General features: G+C 44.1%; 1 protein-coding gene across 1 annotated transcript in view; it reads left to right on the top strand.

The window, feature by feature from the left end:
* The first annotated feature begins 1,792 nt into the window (after nt 1–1,792).
* UBTD2 (ubiquitin domain containing 2) overlaps nt 1,793–15,920 on the top strand; it is a 32,787-nt gene continuing 18,659 nt past the window's right edge. The window contains exon 1 of the mRNA XM_081093283.1: nt 1,793–1,994. Within this exon, the coding sequence (XP_080949409.1) occupies nt 1,925–1,994 (70 nt within the window). The 5' untranslated portion in view covers nt 1,793–1,924. The remainder of the gene's footprint in view (nt 1,995–15,920) is intronic.

Below are 15,920 nucleotides of genomic sequence, written 5' to 3'. Positions count from 1 at the left end.
GAAGTGATGTCTGCCTACAGAAATACTCAGCTGAGAATAAGGAAGAAGGCTGTGTGACAGTGCCTGAATGTCAGAGCACCCTGTGCAAACTCCGAAAAACAGCCACCTGGAGGCTCTTTTGAATGTTCATAACTATCCAGGACAACACTCATTCATCAGGATAAATTTAATATAGCAGACTTTTAGCTCACAAGATATTTCTCTGCTTTAGGTATACGGGTTGGTTGGTTTGTTGAGCCCTCATTTTTATCTGATCATCAAATGAATACAAGGACCAACATCTCTGTCTGCATTTTGGATTATTTCTGTGGGATAGATTCCCATATATGAAATAATCCCAAGTCAAAGAGTGTGAACATTTATAAAGGTTCTTGAACCTCATTGCCAAATTGCTTTGCAAAAAGATTGAACCAATTTACATTCCCACCAGCAGTGTATGAAAATATATTTAAATGCAAATTCCAAACTGCAGAGAGGTTCCGTCTTGGGTATTTCACTTAAAATTTTGTTTAATGCTAAGCAAAAACTGACCTAGGATATTAAAAAAAAAAAAGGAAGTCTGCTATAAAAGTGGAGCAGAAGTTAAAACAGCTCTTAGGCAGACGTAGCTTTAGAAAGGCCCAAGCAGGACGATGAAAATGTTAAGGCATCATCACAAGAAGCACAGTTCTGAAGGGACCATTAACAGTTTGGCTTGGGTTGCGATAGCAGCCGCCAAGAATGTCGGGTGTGGTCACTGTACCAAATTCTAGTTTAGAAAAAGGAGTGTATTTTATTTATTTGCACTTCACGTTGTTCCAGAGACAATTTAAGATACCGAAAGGCAGGAGAAGGAGCATTGTGCATGAATAGTCAAACGTGCAAGTGAAACAAACCCACGCCCCTTGAACTACTGTCAAGTCTTATCTCTCCCTGTGCGCGATGCCTCCCGCGGCAAATCTTGGGTTCAGTTTGCAACCACAGTGACCGCCTCTTCTAATGGGGCACCGCGATTTTAGGGGGCATGAGGGCGGGGCGGGCAAGGGAAAGCCCCGATCGGGGTACCGGCCCACTGAGTTCTACACAAATTCCTACGGTGCTGGGGCCTCAACCTTCAGCCAGGGTCCCCGTTTGCCAGTTACTTGGGAACCGCCCGGTCCCTGCCTGCGAGTCTCCCCTGACTTCTGCGCCCCCACCAGGAAAAGCTGACTCCCGAGGGGGAGCCGGAAACTCGACGGCGCCCCTTTTCACTTTCTCGCTGTGCTCCTCCTTTCCTGCGCCCTCCCTCCCTTTCTTTTCTTCTTCGCGTCTTCCCTTCTCCCTCCTCCTCGCCTCCTACCCTGCCCCTTCCCCCGGACCGGCCCTCCCCCTCCGCCCGCTCCCCTGGCTTCCGAGCCCCTTCTCCCGCCCCGCCTTCCCTCCGCCCTCTCTCCGCTCGCCGCCCGCTCCCAGCCAATCAGCGCGCAGCGCCCCGAGGCCCCGCCCCCCGGCGGTTCCGGGCGGGCCTGGCTGAGCCCAGGCCGCGGGTGCGGAGGGCGGCGCCGCGGGGTGGGGGCGGATGGGGCCTGGCGGGCGGGGGGCGCGGGCGCGGGGCTCGCCGGGGCGCCGAGGCCCGGGGCTGTGAGGGACGAGGCGGGCGCGGCGGCCACCCGGCATGGGCGAGCCCCGGCCTGGCGGGGCAGAGCCGGAGGGGCGAGCGGCGCGCGGGCCAGGCCTGCGGGGCGGGCGGCCCGCCCGGGGGCTGAGGTAGAAGTGGGCGCGGAGGAAGGGGCCGAGCCAAGACGGTGGGTGGAGCGGCGAGGGGGGCGGAGGCTGGGCCGCGGCGGGCGAGCGGAGCGGTGCGCCTGTCCGGAGTTCGGCAGCGGCAGCGGCGCCTGAGGAGGCGGCGGCGGCGGCGGGCCCTGACGAGCGCCCGGAGGTGGCGGACGCGGCGCCGGGGGCCCCCATGGGCGGGTGTGTGGGCGCCCAGCACGACTCCTCGGGCAGCCTCAACGAGAACTCGGAGGGCACCGGAGGTAGGTGAGCGCCAGGGGGCAGCCTCGGCCCCCCATTGTTCCCGGCCCAGGCCTGGCCACCTGTCCCGGGCCCGCGGGGAGCGCGGCCGGGGTCCCCGCGCCCCTTTGTCATCCCCTCCTCCACGTCACTCTCCGCGCCCCGTTTCCGGCCGCCCCGCAGGCCGCGGGGTCGCCCCCTTCTCTCCGCCCCGCGAGAAAAGTCCTCCGCGCGCGGGCAGGTCGCCCTCGGCCTCCCGACCCCAGCGCCTCGGCCCGGGAAACTCGGCCAAGAAACTGCCTCCCCGGCCACCGCACTCCCCCTCCGGCCGCTTAATTATTCAGGAGCGGGATGGCGGCGCCGGGCTGCGGGAGCGCGGCGCTGGGGGCGGGGAGGGGAGCCTGCCTTCCCCCGACGGGCCCCGCGAGCTCTCCGCACCCTTCCTCGTGCGGCCGCGCTGGCGGGGCTCAGCTTTCCTGAGTTTCGGGTGACAGCTGCCCTGGTTGGTTCCAGTTTGGCCATTGAAACCTGCAAGTTTCTGGAGCTCGGCCGGGGCGTCTCCGGCGGCCACAGGATGATTGAACGAGGGTGGGGGTTCGGGCTGCGGCTGGGGGTGTCGGCCCGCCTGCCTCCGGGGTGGGCTAGTCACATTCCTCTGCGGCTGACGCAAAGGGAAATCTGTGGGATGAAGGCTCGGTGCACAGGTCCGGCTCCCGGAGGATCGGCGCCTTCAAAGTTCTCCAACGGGACGCGCTTCTGCTTCACTGTCTCCCTAAACTAGTTTGCTGAGGAAAGGAAGGCGCTTTAATGCCGTCGGCACTATAATAACATTAGCTCTGCCTTTACCCAAGTGACCCGTCACCGAGTTCACTCTACAGCTGTGTGCAGGCTAGAATGTTTTCCTTCGGGGGGAAACGTCTCCGAGGAGGAACGAAGGTGACAGTGTTGGTTTTGGTGGAGGCTTATGGTAGATGTCTCACGTGGGGCATGTGTACAATCACTAAACTCAGTCGTTTGGGGATCAGAGAGTTTACAGCTTTTTCTTAGACTGAAAGTTGTCGCTTGCCCTGTCACTTAGCTCCGTCTGGAACCCATGCACACACCTAACTCCGCTCAGGAACTTCCCGAATTGCCTGCCGCTTAGCCTCGCCCCTTCATGAAAAGCTGCGGGTCTCCTGTATGATGGCTAAAGGCTGGGCAAACAGTTGGAAAGGTCAGAGGAGCGTTTCTGAAAAAATGGTCCAGGAAAACTACTTTGGAGTCCATTTCAGTCATACCAGTCTCTTGGTGGCATATTAACAACGATCCTCAGGGACAACGAAGCAGGAAGGTAGAAAGGGTGGGATTGAAACCACAGAACAGCCGTGGGTGGAGGTCAGTTGGGGGTCACAGTTATTCTTCCTGCCATTACAGTGGTACTTGGTATAGGTGCCGTTTAGTTTTAATTAAATTGTTTTACACTGATGTTGAAATTGAAATAAACATTTTTTTTCTTCTTGGTAATAAACTTGAGCCAATGTATTTCTTTTGATAGTGTGACTTAATGACCAGCCTTCCATATTAGTGTGGGCTTTTAAAAACATGAAGTCTTGGGTTTTGGCTATTTATTATCAGTGGTATCTAGTTAGAATCTAGATAGTGATAGTATCAGTTTCTTTGAAAACTGAGTTCTCTGGACCTTAAGCAGTGCCATATTTTTCCAAATTAAAGTTTAGAAAAAAAAAGGAACATAAACCTTTATTTTCTTCTGGAAAGCAGGCATGGCCTTGGGTGGAGGAAGGAGCTGTGTGGGATAAAGGACTATTTCTGGAATTTAATTATGGAAGCCTCTATTCTCCATTATTGTCCTAATAGTTAAGAGTTAATTGTGGTTTAAAGGAATCAGTTCAGGTGAGTGCTTCAGGTTAACAAATTAAACAGTTCTTGCTTATTACAGTAGGTTTTTGTTGGGAAAGGAAAGACTTTTTTCTAAGGGTGTTGGCACAGATCCTTTGCATTTCAAACATTCAGTAGTGGTTAGTAGTTGTAATCTGGACATATTGGGTTATGAAAATCTTTTATCAACATGGAATAAAGTACAGTCTTCTGATGCTTTCCACGACAGATTTAAGATTTTCATGACAGATATAATTAACATTCACAGTGTCATGCAGACATCATAGAATGGCAAATAATTGTATATTGAGAAAAACTTCCTTACTAGGTGCATTACTTGTTTGAAGGAATTTGAGAAATTTTTGCAAAAGACTGTAGAATGTGGAAATGACTTAATTCATGTAAGATTTGTGTTATCTGAAATCATTTCTAGGATCTTCTTTGGCATACCTTGCCTAGAATTCAGTTTTTGAGTTTTATCTACTTTGACCATCTTTCAATGCCTAATGTTAGTCAAGACAGGTATATTTTGATAGTTATTTAACAGTTCTCTCCACGATTTCATGCTCCTAGGATTTTCTATTGTTTTGACATTTTTAGATAGCATGTTCAGTATGGTTGTCTGCCTTATTATGATGACATTGTGATGTTTAAGACCTCTAGACCAGGTAGGTTTTCGCTCATGGCACTTGCTAAGGAATTAAACCTCTTATGATTTTTAAAAATAAGAACTATGGGGTTGGGGAATAATAAAATGAAATTAGTTGAAGACCGCCAACCAGCTTCTTACTTTGTTCTCTTTAAAGACCACAGTGATGTACAAAGATTTTTACTTGGTGGGTGTGTCATTTATTCCATACATTGTGATATTCCGAAAGGACTCGCCCTGGTGGTCACAAGTTTCCAGGTTTACAGGAGGATAACTGAATAATGGACATTAATTTTTTAATTTATAAAATACATTTTTATTGATTTCGGAGAGGAAGGGAGTGTGAGAGAGAGATAGAAACGTCAATGATGAGAGAATCATAGGTAGGCTGCCTCCTGCACATACTTACCCCCCCACCCCCCACCCCCCTGGGGATTAAGCCTGCAACCTAGGCATGTGCCCTGACCAGGAATTGAACTGGTTCATAGGTTGACACTCAACAACTGAGTCACACAGGCTGGGCACTAGTTTCATTTTTTAATGGTAGTAAAGACATAAAATTTGCCATATTAAGCCCTTACCAAAAATATGATTTGCAAATATTTTCTCCCATTTTGTAGGCTGTCGTCTTACTTTCTTGATGCAGAACAGTTTCTAAGTTTAATGAAGCCCAATTTATTTTTCCTTTTGTTACCTGTGCTTCTAGCTTTAGTTTTATATATATTTAATCCTTTGCTGATGGGGAAAGAATAGCTCTGTAACCAGTAATTCACAAATCTTTTGAACAACATTTGTAGTCTTAACTATGAATAGAAAGTTATTTTAAGTTTATTTCCTCTGTCTAATCTGGTAAAAAGGTTGATTAGCATTAAAATGGTTTTTTAAAAAGTTGACAAAGGTAATTTATAAACCCACTTCAACTTTTTCTTAATCAAGAGATGATTGTTGTGTTTCCTAGGGAAGCATTTTACTATCAACAAGCATTGAATACCCACAATATGCCTAATGTTGTAGTGGTTGCTATTCTAAAAATGAGAATCATGATCCAATTTCTTGAGTATGTAAAAATCGCTTTTTAGGAAGGCATAATAGAATGTGCACACATGAAACAACTATAAAGCACTATATAAACATATAAAAATACCATAGGATAAACTGTGAAAGTGCTGAAGGTGTAAAGGAAAACAAAATTATCTCAGCTGCTTGAAGGTGTGAGGTACGGTTCTTCAACCAGCAGCATTAGCATCACCTGGGAGCATGTTGGAAATGCAGAATGTCAGGCCCCAGCCCTGGCCTACTGAATCAGAATCTGTGTTTTAACAAGATTCCCAATGATTCTTACACAGTCATCTGGGGGAGGTTAACTGAAGGTGTAAAAGTGAATGACTGCTATATATAAGTGAAAAAAGAAGGAAAGTGCTAAGAATTTAGTCATGAAAATTTCATAAAAGGTGGAGAAATGAGAAATCACCTCTCCGCGCCTGACCATGGTAAGTGCCTTAGTAAACTGAATTTTGTTGAAATACCGGGAAACATAACAGGTCTGACTCTGAAACTGATAGATCTGATTGTATTTGAAAAGATCGTTCTTATAATTTCAGAATATGATTTGTTTTGTTAACTTTGCATTCTAATGTGGTATTTGCAGAAATTCTAGCCATAGTTTGTTACTCATGTCCTAATACTAGACTTCTTGGGCATCCAGCCCCAGAATATACCAGTAGCCCTTGTATATTGAGGTTGATGTCCTTGAGAGAAACACATTCTCTATGAGACATGAGTTACTTTCTTCACCAAGAATATCTTGCTTATCTCTTCCTTATATATTTTCTGTGTCCCATAAATTATTTTACGTATCGCCTCACTTGGTTGTTTATTGACTTTTCTTATGCTTCTATTCTTAGGGCTGTGCCTATAATAAGAAAAGAAAGCAGTTTTGAGCAGGAGGAGGGCTGAAGATATGGTCTCATTCTATCCCTAGTGTGACAAGAGAAGTAAAATTATTTTGTATTTTTTGGATTGTTGAGCTCTGGAACTTTATGAGAGTGATGGCATAAAATTTCATACCATTTGGAGAGAGACATCCTGTGAAATCGGAGGCATTTATTTGATGTAAAGCAGAGGGTGGCTGATTTTACTAGTAGGAGTGGAGTTATGGAGAGCAAACCAAAAGGAAAATAGGCAGCAAGTAGGTATAGGTTGAAAATACAGTGATATCCTGGATGAGTAGATGTGGTTGTATGAGAACTGAATTTTGGTCAGGGAAACTTGAGTTGGAAAATACTGGGATATGTGAAAAGCTGAATCTTCTTTGGGAAGAGATTTAAGCACCTGAGTTTACATTGCAAATTGATGTGGGATATTGTGCCCCTGCTTAATAAGCTACCTTCCACTGGGCTAGTCCCACTCTCTTTTTAATTTTCTACCCCCAAATTGGTACTCTTATATTTTCCATGTTTTATATAAAGTATAATGTATTTTTATAACTATACTAGTGGCCCGGTGCACAGATTCATGCACATTGAAAGGAAATTAGTTGTGCCAATAGTTGGTCTTCAGATACATTCTGTCGATGGCGCTGGCTTCTTTCAGCTTCAGAGATACATTATGCTAATAGTTGGTCTTCAGACATACTTTGTCGATGATGCTGGTTTCTTTCAGCTTCAGAATGTCAACAAAAAACAATCAAATTCATGATCAACAATGACAGATTGAAACACACGCATGCAATTGGTGCCAGCAAGAGCTTTATATGTATTGCACATGTACATATAAATGTTTATTTTTAAATTGCCAGTGCGCGTCATATGTACTGGCCGGTTGGTCGGACGGACGTACAGTTGGTCACTTAGCCTTTTGTATATATGGATTTCTATATTTTCCACTCTGTTTTTTATTTTCCACACAAAGGGTTGAAATCTCTCCCACCTCCTCAACCCCCTGTTAAGATTATCTTGGAATTTGTTAGAAGGGATTTCAGAGAGGAAAGGAGAGGGAGCGAGATTGAGAGAGAATCATAGATAGTCTGCCTCCTGCACTCCCCCTACTGGGCATGGAGCCTGCAACCTGAGCATGTGCCCTGACTAGCAATTAAACCGTATATACCTCCTGGTTCATAGGTTGACGCTCAACCACTGAGCCGTGCTGGCTGAGCTGGAAAGGCATTATTAAAGAAGATTCTTACTATGGATATTAAATGTACTGGTTTTTCTTTTCACTGCTGATTTTATTTAGGAATCAGTTGCTAGTGCTATATACTATGGACAGAAGCTTTAAGCCTTGAGAAATGTTAGGAGTCTTCATTCCTCTGATTTTTTTATAGCTTTAGTCTATAACACCTCTCTTTCTTATGGAGAAATTTTAATAGATTTTATTTTAAAATTCTATTCTCTTACTGTAAATGCAAAACTTTGGCAGCACATTGTGAGTAGTACTGTACTCAGATGAGTCTCCTAATGAAAATTATTATTGAATGTTAATCACTAAGGAACTTTTGCCTTTATGTTAATTTAATGATTAGTTATCTCTGTTGTGGCTTTTGACCAAAACATATTCTTCTCTCATTGCAACAAAGCAGTAGGTTGGTTTTGGTAAGCAGCATGATCATGTTAATTGGGCATGGTGATCAATTTGCTGATTTAGTGATTCTCTCATTTTTCCTTACTGCAGACCACCTGAATGGTTTATCTTCATTTGGTGGACCACTGCACCTGATTATCCCGTCACCCCCTCACCATCCTTACCCAGGTTTCTGCTTCTGCTTATTGGGCAGTACTAAGCTACCAGCAAGGTCATCATGATTCATTGGTAGTATAAGGACCAGAGGTTCAGACTTGACTCAACGCGTATGTACTTAAAAATGTATGTGTGTTGGCCAAGAACAATCAGCATGTATTCAACTTGCATCAGCTACTTTGACTTGCAGTCAGCAAGAATCAAGTTTGTTTCTGAATATACTCCATCCATATATTGAGCTGAGAGGTTAAATATTGCTGAGTATACATTAGGTATTATAATACCATATTTTTGCATGTTTGCAATAGAACTTGTAGAAGTTTCCATTGTAGTTCAAACATGAAATTTCTGTTGAAGTTAGATGTCAAAGAAAAAAAATTTATGTGTGAAAATTATTTAAAATGAATTTTACTTGTGTGGGGTCTTAATGATGTATATTTGCTGAAGACTTCACTAGGAAATGAACTAGTGACTTTGGGGCTTCTCTGATTAAATTCTTACCCTCACAGGAAACCCTACAGATAATTTTTTGCATTTAATAAATTGGCTTGTAGGTATAAGCAAGTCAGATTGCATTTTTGCATTGGTTCAGATAGTGCTATGTGACAAGAGTATCAAAGGGACAGAGTAACAAATAGTCTAGAACCATGGTTGGCAAACTGCAGCTCGCGAGCCACATGCGGCTCTTTGGCCCCTTGAGTGTGGCTCTTCCTAAGCCTTAGGAGTACCTTAATTAAGTTAATAACAATGTACCTACCTATATAGTTAAGTTTAAAAAATTTGGCTCTCAAAAGAAATTTCAATCATTGTACTGTTGATATTTTGGCTCTGTTGACTAATGAGTTTGCTGACCACTGGTCTAGAACATTTAAGTTACAAATCTGCTTCATGATAAACTGTCACACTCAACTTAGGGCAGACACTTTATTTTTTAGGTGAATTGAGATGGTTCTTCTAAAACTTAAAAAATAGCCAGCCTACTGGCAGAAATAATTTTCTGACTTCTCTGTGAAAGCAAATAGTTTGTGGTCTAATGGAGGAATCATACATTTAAATAATTTAGGAAAAGTTTTAAGTCACTATAGCAATATAAAAAGTAGTATGGAAGTTCAAGGAGTAGTAAGGGAGCAGGGCCAGAAAACTTAGCTAAAGAGGTGGCATAAGAAGTTGGTCTTGAAAGAGGGGCAGATGTAGGAAAGGCAGAAGGGCATTCTATATACAGAGGAAATTACTTGTATAGAAATATGGAAAAAAAAACCATGGCATTTGGGGGGACTTGTAGCTTGTGCAAGTAGCTTGTGGAGTGGATAGGTGAAATGTGAAGTTATTAAGGTATGTTGTCAACTTTGGAAGGCATAGTTACCATAGTGAGACCAAGTTGTGAGACAGTATTATCCTATATAATAAAAGCCTAATATGCTAAGTGTCCAACTGTTTGACCGGCCGCTATGACATGCACTGACTACCAGGGGACAGACGCTCTGACTGATAGGTTAGTTTGCTGTTGGGGTCCGGCCGATCGGGACTAGGCAGGATGGGCCAGACACGCTCTGGAGCCCTCCCACAGCCCCTCCCCAGCCCCGATCACCCACCTTCTCTCTATGTAAAAGCCTAAGTGACCATTCGACCGTCTGACTGATAGCTATGACGCTTAATGACCACCAGGAGGCAGCAGACGCACAGACTGATAGCTATGACGTACACTGACCACCTGGGGCAGACGCTCAATGCAGGAGCTGCAGTGACTTGGCAGCTGCGGTTCTCGGGTGATGCACCTGGAACGTGAGAGGAGGGAGCACAATTCCAGGGTCTGTCACCCAAGAACCGCCCTCTCACAATCTGGCACCCTTCAGGGATGTCGGAGAGCCGGTTTCAGCCCAATCCCTGCAGGCCAGGCCAAGGGACCGCACCGGTCACGAATCTATGCACCAGGCCTCTAGGAGGTAATACTGGTTAAATGCTTTAAATATTTTTTTTCTTTTTGTATATCTAACAGTTATACTAATTTCCATTCACTGCTACATTCTGAGGTTATTTTATACAAGTTTCTGATGTACTAGGTTGTCATAGTCTTTAACAGATCTTTATTCTTTTGTAATTTTAATGGATTGTCACATATTAAGCATAAAAATTGTTAGATTTTTTTTACATGTACATGTATGTGTTTGTTCCAGATCAGTCTTTGTCTCTTAGGTCCTAGTTTTCTGGCATATGGAAAGAGTTTGGGTTAAGATTCTGCAGCTTGCCTAAGTTTTAATCTCTATTGAGAAATGGCCTGCATTAGCTGTGGTCCTTTGGACTCCGTTCCATCCATTGTTGAAAAAAGAGAATGGATTAGATCTTTTTTTTTAATATGTTTCTGTTTATTTTTTTAGAGGTAGAGTAAGAGAGAGTGAAACATTGATGAGAGAGAAACATTGATTGGCTGCCTCCCAAAAGCCCTCTACTGGGGATCGAGCCCGCAACCTGAGCATGTGCCCTGACCAGTGCACATGGTCACTGGTGACCTCTCAGTGTAAGGGACGACACTCAACCAACTGAGACACACCGGCCAGGGAAAAATAGAACATCTTTGTCAAGGTTGTTAGACATATTTTTAAGTAATTTTCAAGTATATCGAGAAGTTGAAAGACTAGTACAATAAAGACTTGAATATCTGTCACCTAGATTGAACAAACGTGTGTGTGCATACACATATACATTTGCTTAACTGAAAGTGAGCGCAGGCATCATGACACTTCAACATGCATCTCTTAAAATTAGGGTTCTCCTACATAACCGCTATCTCCTGCATAACAGCTAAATACCATTATTGCTCCTAAGAAGATTAACTATTATTTCCTAATTTCTAGTCCATAAGCAGAATTCCCCAGTCATCCCAAAACTGTTTTATAACTTTTTTTTTCAAACTGGCATCTAATCAGCATTTAGACATTGCATCTGTTTGTCTCTCTAATCTTTTAAAATCTAGAACAACTCCTCCCCCTTTCCTTCCCTATGACATTGACTCTTCCACCCCCAACATTGATTTTATGGAGTCTTGTAAAATGTACCACATTCTGGATTTGTTTGATTGTTTCTCTGTGGAATCATTTAGTGTATTCCTCTAGCCTCTGTGTTTTCTTTAAACTGGAAATCAAGTAGATCTAATTCTAATAGAATATGATTCTTTATTTCTAGGTTACAATGGTCCCAAAATGCAAACTTTTTCCAGTTCTTTTCTGCTAACTTTCACAGTAGGATAGCCTTTCATTAGTGAATAAGCCTGAGCCTGAGAAACCATTTGGTCTGGCCTTGCCAGCCATTAGGGGTGAGTTAAATGTTTGACCAAATATAGCAGGCTGATTTTTAAGTTGATAATTTTGTATGATACTCAAATCTATACTAATAAAAGGGTAATATGCTAATTAGACTGGACGTCTTCTGACTATCCAAAAGTCCTTCCTGACAAAGCTGGGCCCGGGTGAAGCCACCTGGGGTCCTGGGCGCCTGCAGCTGGCCTAGGCAAAGCTGCCTGCGGTCCCGGGTGCCTCTGGCCAGCCCAGGCAAAGCCAGCCTGGGTCCCAAGTGCCTGCGGCTGGCTGGAGGAGAGAAGCCTGGGTTCCGGGTGTGGGGGCCAAGGCAGAGGCAGTTAGGTGCAATCAGGCCAGCAGGGGAGAAGTTAGGGGCGATCAGGCCAGCAGGGGAGCAGTTAGGGGCAATCAGGGAGGCAGGCAGAGGGATTAGGAGCCAGCGGTCCCAGATTGCAAGAGGGATCCCAGATTGGAGAGGGTACAGGCTGGGCTGAGGGACCCCTCCCCCCCCCTGCATGAATTTCATGCACCAGGCCTCTAGTGATGTTATAAATATCCAAGTGGCCTTGGCAGAGAAAAAGATTCTCTACCCCTGCTAAACTTCCATAGGACTATTCTTCAAGTACTTATTTCCCTTCTCCCATTTTCCCCTAACTGTCAGATGACAGTTTCCTTTAGTGAGGAATAATTGACAAATATAATTGTACTAGTGGCCCGGTGCATGAAATTTGTGCATGGGGGGGGGGTGTCCCTCAGCCTGGCCTGCACCCCCTCCAATCTGGGACCTCTCGGGGGATGTCCAGCTGCCAGTGTGGGATTGGGCCTAAACTGGCAGTTGGACATCCCTCTCGGAATCTGGGACTGCTGGCTTATAACTGCTCACCTGCCTGCCTGTCTGATCACCCCTAACCACTCTGCCTGCCGGCCTGATCGCCCCCAACTGCCCCCCGCCCTGCCGGCCTGATGACCCCAAACTGCCCTTCCCTGCTGGCCTGATCGCCCCTAACCGCCTCTGCCTCAGCCCTGCCACCATGGCTTTGTCCGGAAGGACGTCCAAAAGGTCTTCTGGTCTAATTAGCATATTACCCTTTTATTAGTATAGATATTTATATTTAAGTGTATAGCATCATGATTTGGTAATAGCTTTTCAGTCATTTAAGGTTTACAAATAGAATTAATAACGTGAACCGAAACCGGTTTGGCTCAGTGGATAGAGCGTTGGCCTGTGGACTGAAAGGTCCCAGGTTCGATTCCGGTCAAGGGCATGTACCTGGGTTGCGGGCATATCCCCAGTAGGAGATGGCAGGAGGCAGCTGATCGATGTTTCTCTCTCATCGATGTTTCTAACTCTCTATCTCTCTCCCTTCCTCTCTGTAAAAAATCAATAAAATATATTTTAAAAAAAATAACGTGAGAAGAACGGTGATTGTGATGCTTTTTGTTTTTAAAGAGTCTTCAAATTCCTTTTTTAGTTTTTTTTTTACAGTTTACATACATCACTATATTAGTTTCTTCTCTAGCAACCAACTTGTACTTCTTTTTTTAAAATACATTTTTATTGATTTCAGAAAGGAAGGGAGAGGGAGAGAGAAAAAAACATCAATGATGAGAGAGAAACATTGATCGGCTGCCTCCTGCACGCCCCCTACTGGGGATAGAGCCCGCAACCCAGGCATGTGCCCTTGACTGGAATCAAACCTGGGACCCTTTGTCCGCAGGCCAATGCTCTACCCACTGAGCCAAACCGGCCAGGGCCACATACTTTTTCTCGATTCTTATGAGAAGGACTCTAACCTTAAGGAAGGCTGATGATAATATATCCATATTACAGAGAAGGAAGCTGAGGCATAGAGAAGTTTTCATCTGAGTAAGGAATAAAAAGAGTAGCCCAAACTGTAAGCTCTATCTTCTGTTTTCTAATTCAGTATTCTCTCCACAGATGGTGAGGGGTTTTGGTTGACTTTTCTTTCCTTGCAGCAGAAATGTGCATGGGTGTTTCCCTTCATGGCAGTAAACACAGTTGAGTTGAAGTTAATGGAGTGTGGTTCTTAAGGATTCTTTGTGTTCATACTCCACATGGAGATGGCAGCAGTAAAAAAATGAAGTGGGTAATTGTCTTCAATCTTAGTCAACAAATTATATTGCATCTCACAAGATAGAAATTTTGAACTGAGTTCTTAATTATCTAACTGGAGCAAATGGGGAAAAGTAATAATGTTCATCTTCTTTTGTGTCCCTTTACTCAGTTATCTTCTTTCTCGTCATTACCTCTGCTGCCTCTACCAGACTGAATGTTTTCAGCTTAAAACTCAGTTTATTCAAGCCTGACGAATTTAGTAGTTGAACTGTGTGGGGAAACAAGTTTTCTTGAAGTGCAAGAAGTGAAGACTTTGTCTAATCTGGAGGAAGCTTAATAAAGTTTTTCTAGGCCTGTGCTCATAAACCACACTTAGTGGTGTATTAGAAAAATCCATCTGCCTCGAATCATAAAGTGATGATTGTCCCAAGGGGTGAATTGAAAGAGGTTACATGGAAGTCCTCTCTGGTGTAGCCAGCAGTTAAAGGATGGGGACTAGAACTTGGAAGTGAATGAGTGTCTGTACTTATAATATCAGCATATGGACATTTAGAACAACCTCCTGTTTTATAGCAGATCAAAAGAGCAGACACCCTCCCTCTCCTGGAGTGTGTCATTCAGAAGTGGGGTAGGTTGGGGACCCTATGGTGGTTCCATAATATGGTTTCATTATAATAGCTTGTGCTTTTCTGGCAGTCACCAATGAATTTCTGCCTAGGATTTCAGTTATCCTGGAAAAAACTAATTTTAACTTGGTGGTGATTAAAATCTTTTGGGCCTTTGATCATTGTTGTGTTCCCCAAAATTAACACAGAAAGCCTGTTGAACAAACCCTTCTGTGAATTTGGCTTTTGCTGCTCTGGGTTTGTGATGGTTGTACCCTGTCACAGATAATTACTCTCTTCCTAAATGACTCAGGGTAGTTTAGATGCCCTTTAAATTCTCATCATTTTGAACTGAAAAAGTGAGGTGTGCTACTACATTTAATAAGCAGGACATATTGAAAAGTAACTTGAGAAACAAAATGATATCTAATACTTCTGGAATGAACATTGAATTTTTAAAAAAATATATATTTTATTTTTTTACAGAGAGGAAGGGAGAGGGATAGAGAGTTAGAAACATCGAAGAGAGAGAAACATCGATCAGCCGCCTCCTGCACACCCCCCACTGGGGATGTGTCCACAACCAAGGTACATGCCCTTGACCGGAATTGAACCTGGGACCTTTCAGTCCGCAGGCTGATGCTCTATCCACTGAGCCAAACCAGTCAGGGCTGAACATTGAATTTTTAAAACATTTAAGCTCTAAGAATGGGGATTGCTTATATGGCTTTTGTTTTGTTTTTTACTCTTTTTTTATTTTTTTATAGAGAGAGGAAACAGGGGCAGGGGGGAGAGAAACTATTGACTGCCCCCCATACCTGTCCCGATGGGGGCACTGGATATCAAACCCAAAACTTGGGTATGTGCCCTGGCTGGGAATTGAACCCGCAACCTTTTGGGATGATACTTCAACCAACTGAGCCACAAATTCAAAAAAGCATATTTAAGGAAACGTACTTATCCTACTACCTAACAAACAATTGGTGTGCACCTTCTAGACTCAGGGTGTAAAGCCGTATGTATAAGAGAGAGTGAACAAAACCGGGTTCGTATGTTCAGCAGAATGGGAAGTGCTTTCTGAGGTCATTGCAGCCACAGCTTCCAGAGCAGTTTGGCTTTTACTGATGCTCTCACTTTGAACTGTAATGGGAATGTCATTGTTAGCTTTTCATTTTTGGAGGGTTGGTTTACCTGTTTTTTTCTAAAATTGGCTTGGCTATGTGTTTTAAAGTTAGGAATTAGTACAGACACCACAGTGATGTGAGAGATGCACATCCCCAGGACTTAATCTGATGAATATGGTATAAACTAGAGTGAGGGGACTCCCCGCTGTAATTGGGTAAGTTTCCCAACGCTTTATGTTGGCAGTTTGCAAGAATATAGTGTTTCTTTCTGGTAGTACTTCCTTCTGAAAAGGGCAGTTAAATAACCTAAAACTTAGGCTTCGGATTTTTTTTTTTTTAATATATATTTTATTGATTTTCTACAGAGGAAGGCAGAGGGACAGAGAATCAGAAACATCGATGAGAGAGAAACATCGACCAGCTGCCTCCACACACTCCCCATTGGGTATGTGCCCACAACTAAGGCACATGTCCTTGACTGGAATCGAACCTGGGACCCTTGAGTCTGCAGGCCAATGCTCCATCCACTGAGCCAAACCGGTTAGGGCTAGGCTTGGGATTTTGTAATGGTGATAACCAAAGATGAAATTT

Source organism: Myotis nattereri, assembly GCF_964212035.1.
Source record: "Myotis nattereri genome assembly, chromosome: 5".
In the NCBI taxonomy this organism is placed as follows: Eukaryota; Metazoa; Chordata; class Mammalia; order Chiroptera; family Vespertilionidae; genus Myotis; species Myotis nattereri.
Note: the sequence above shows the minus strand (reverse complement) of the source record. Positions and strands in the feature narration are given on the sequence as shown.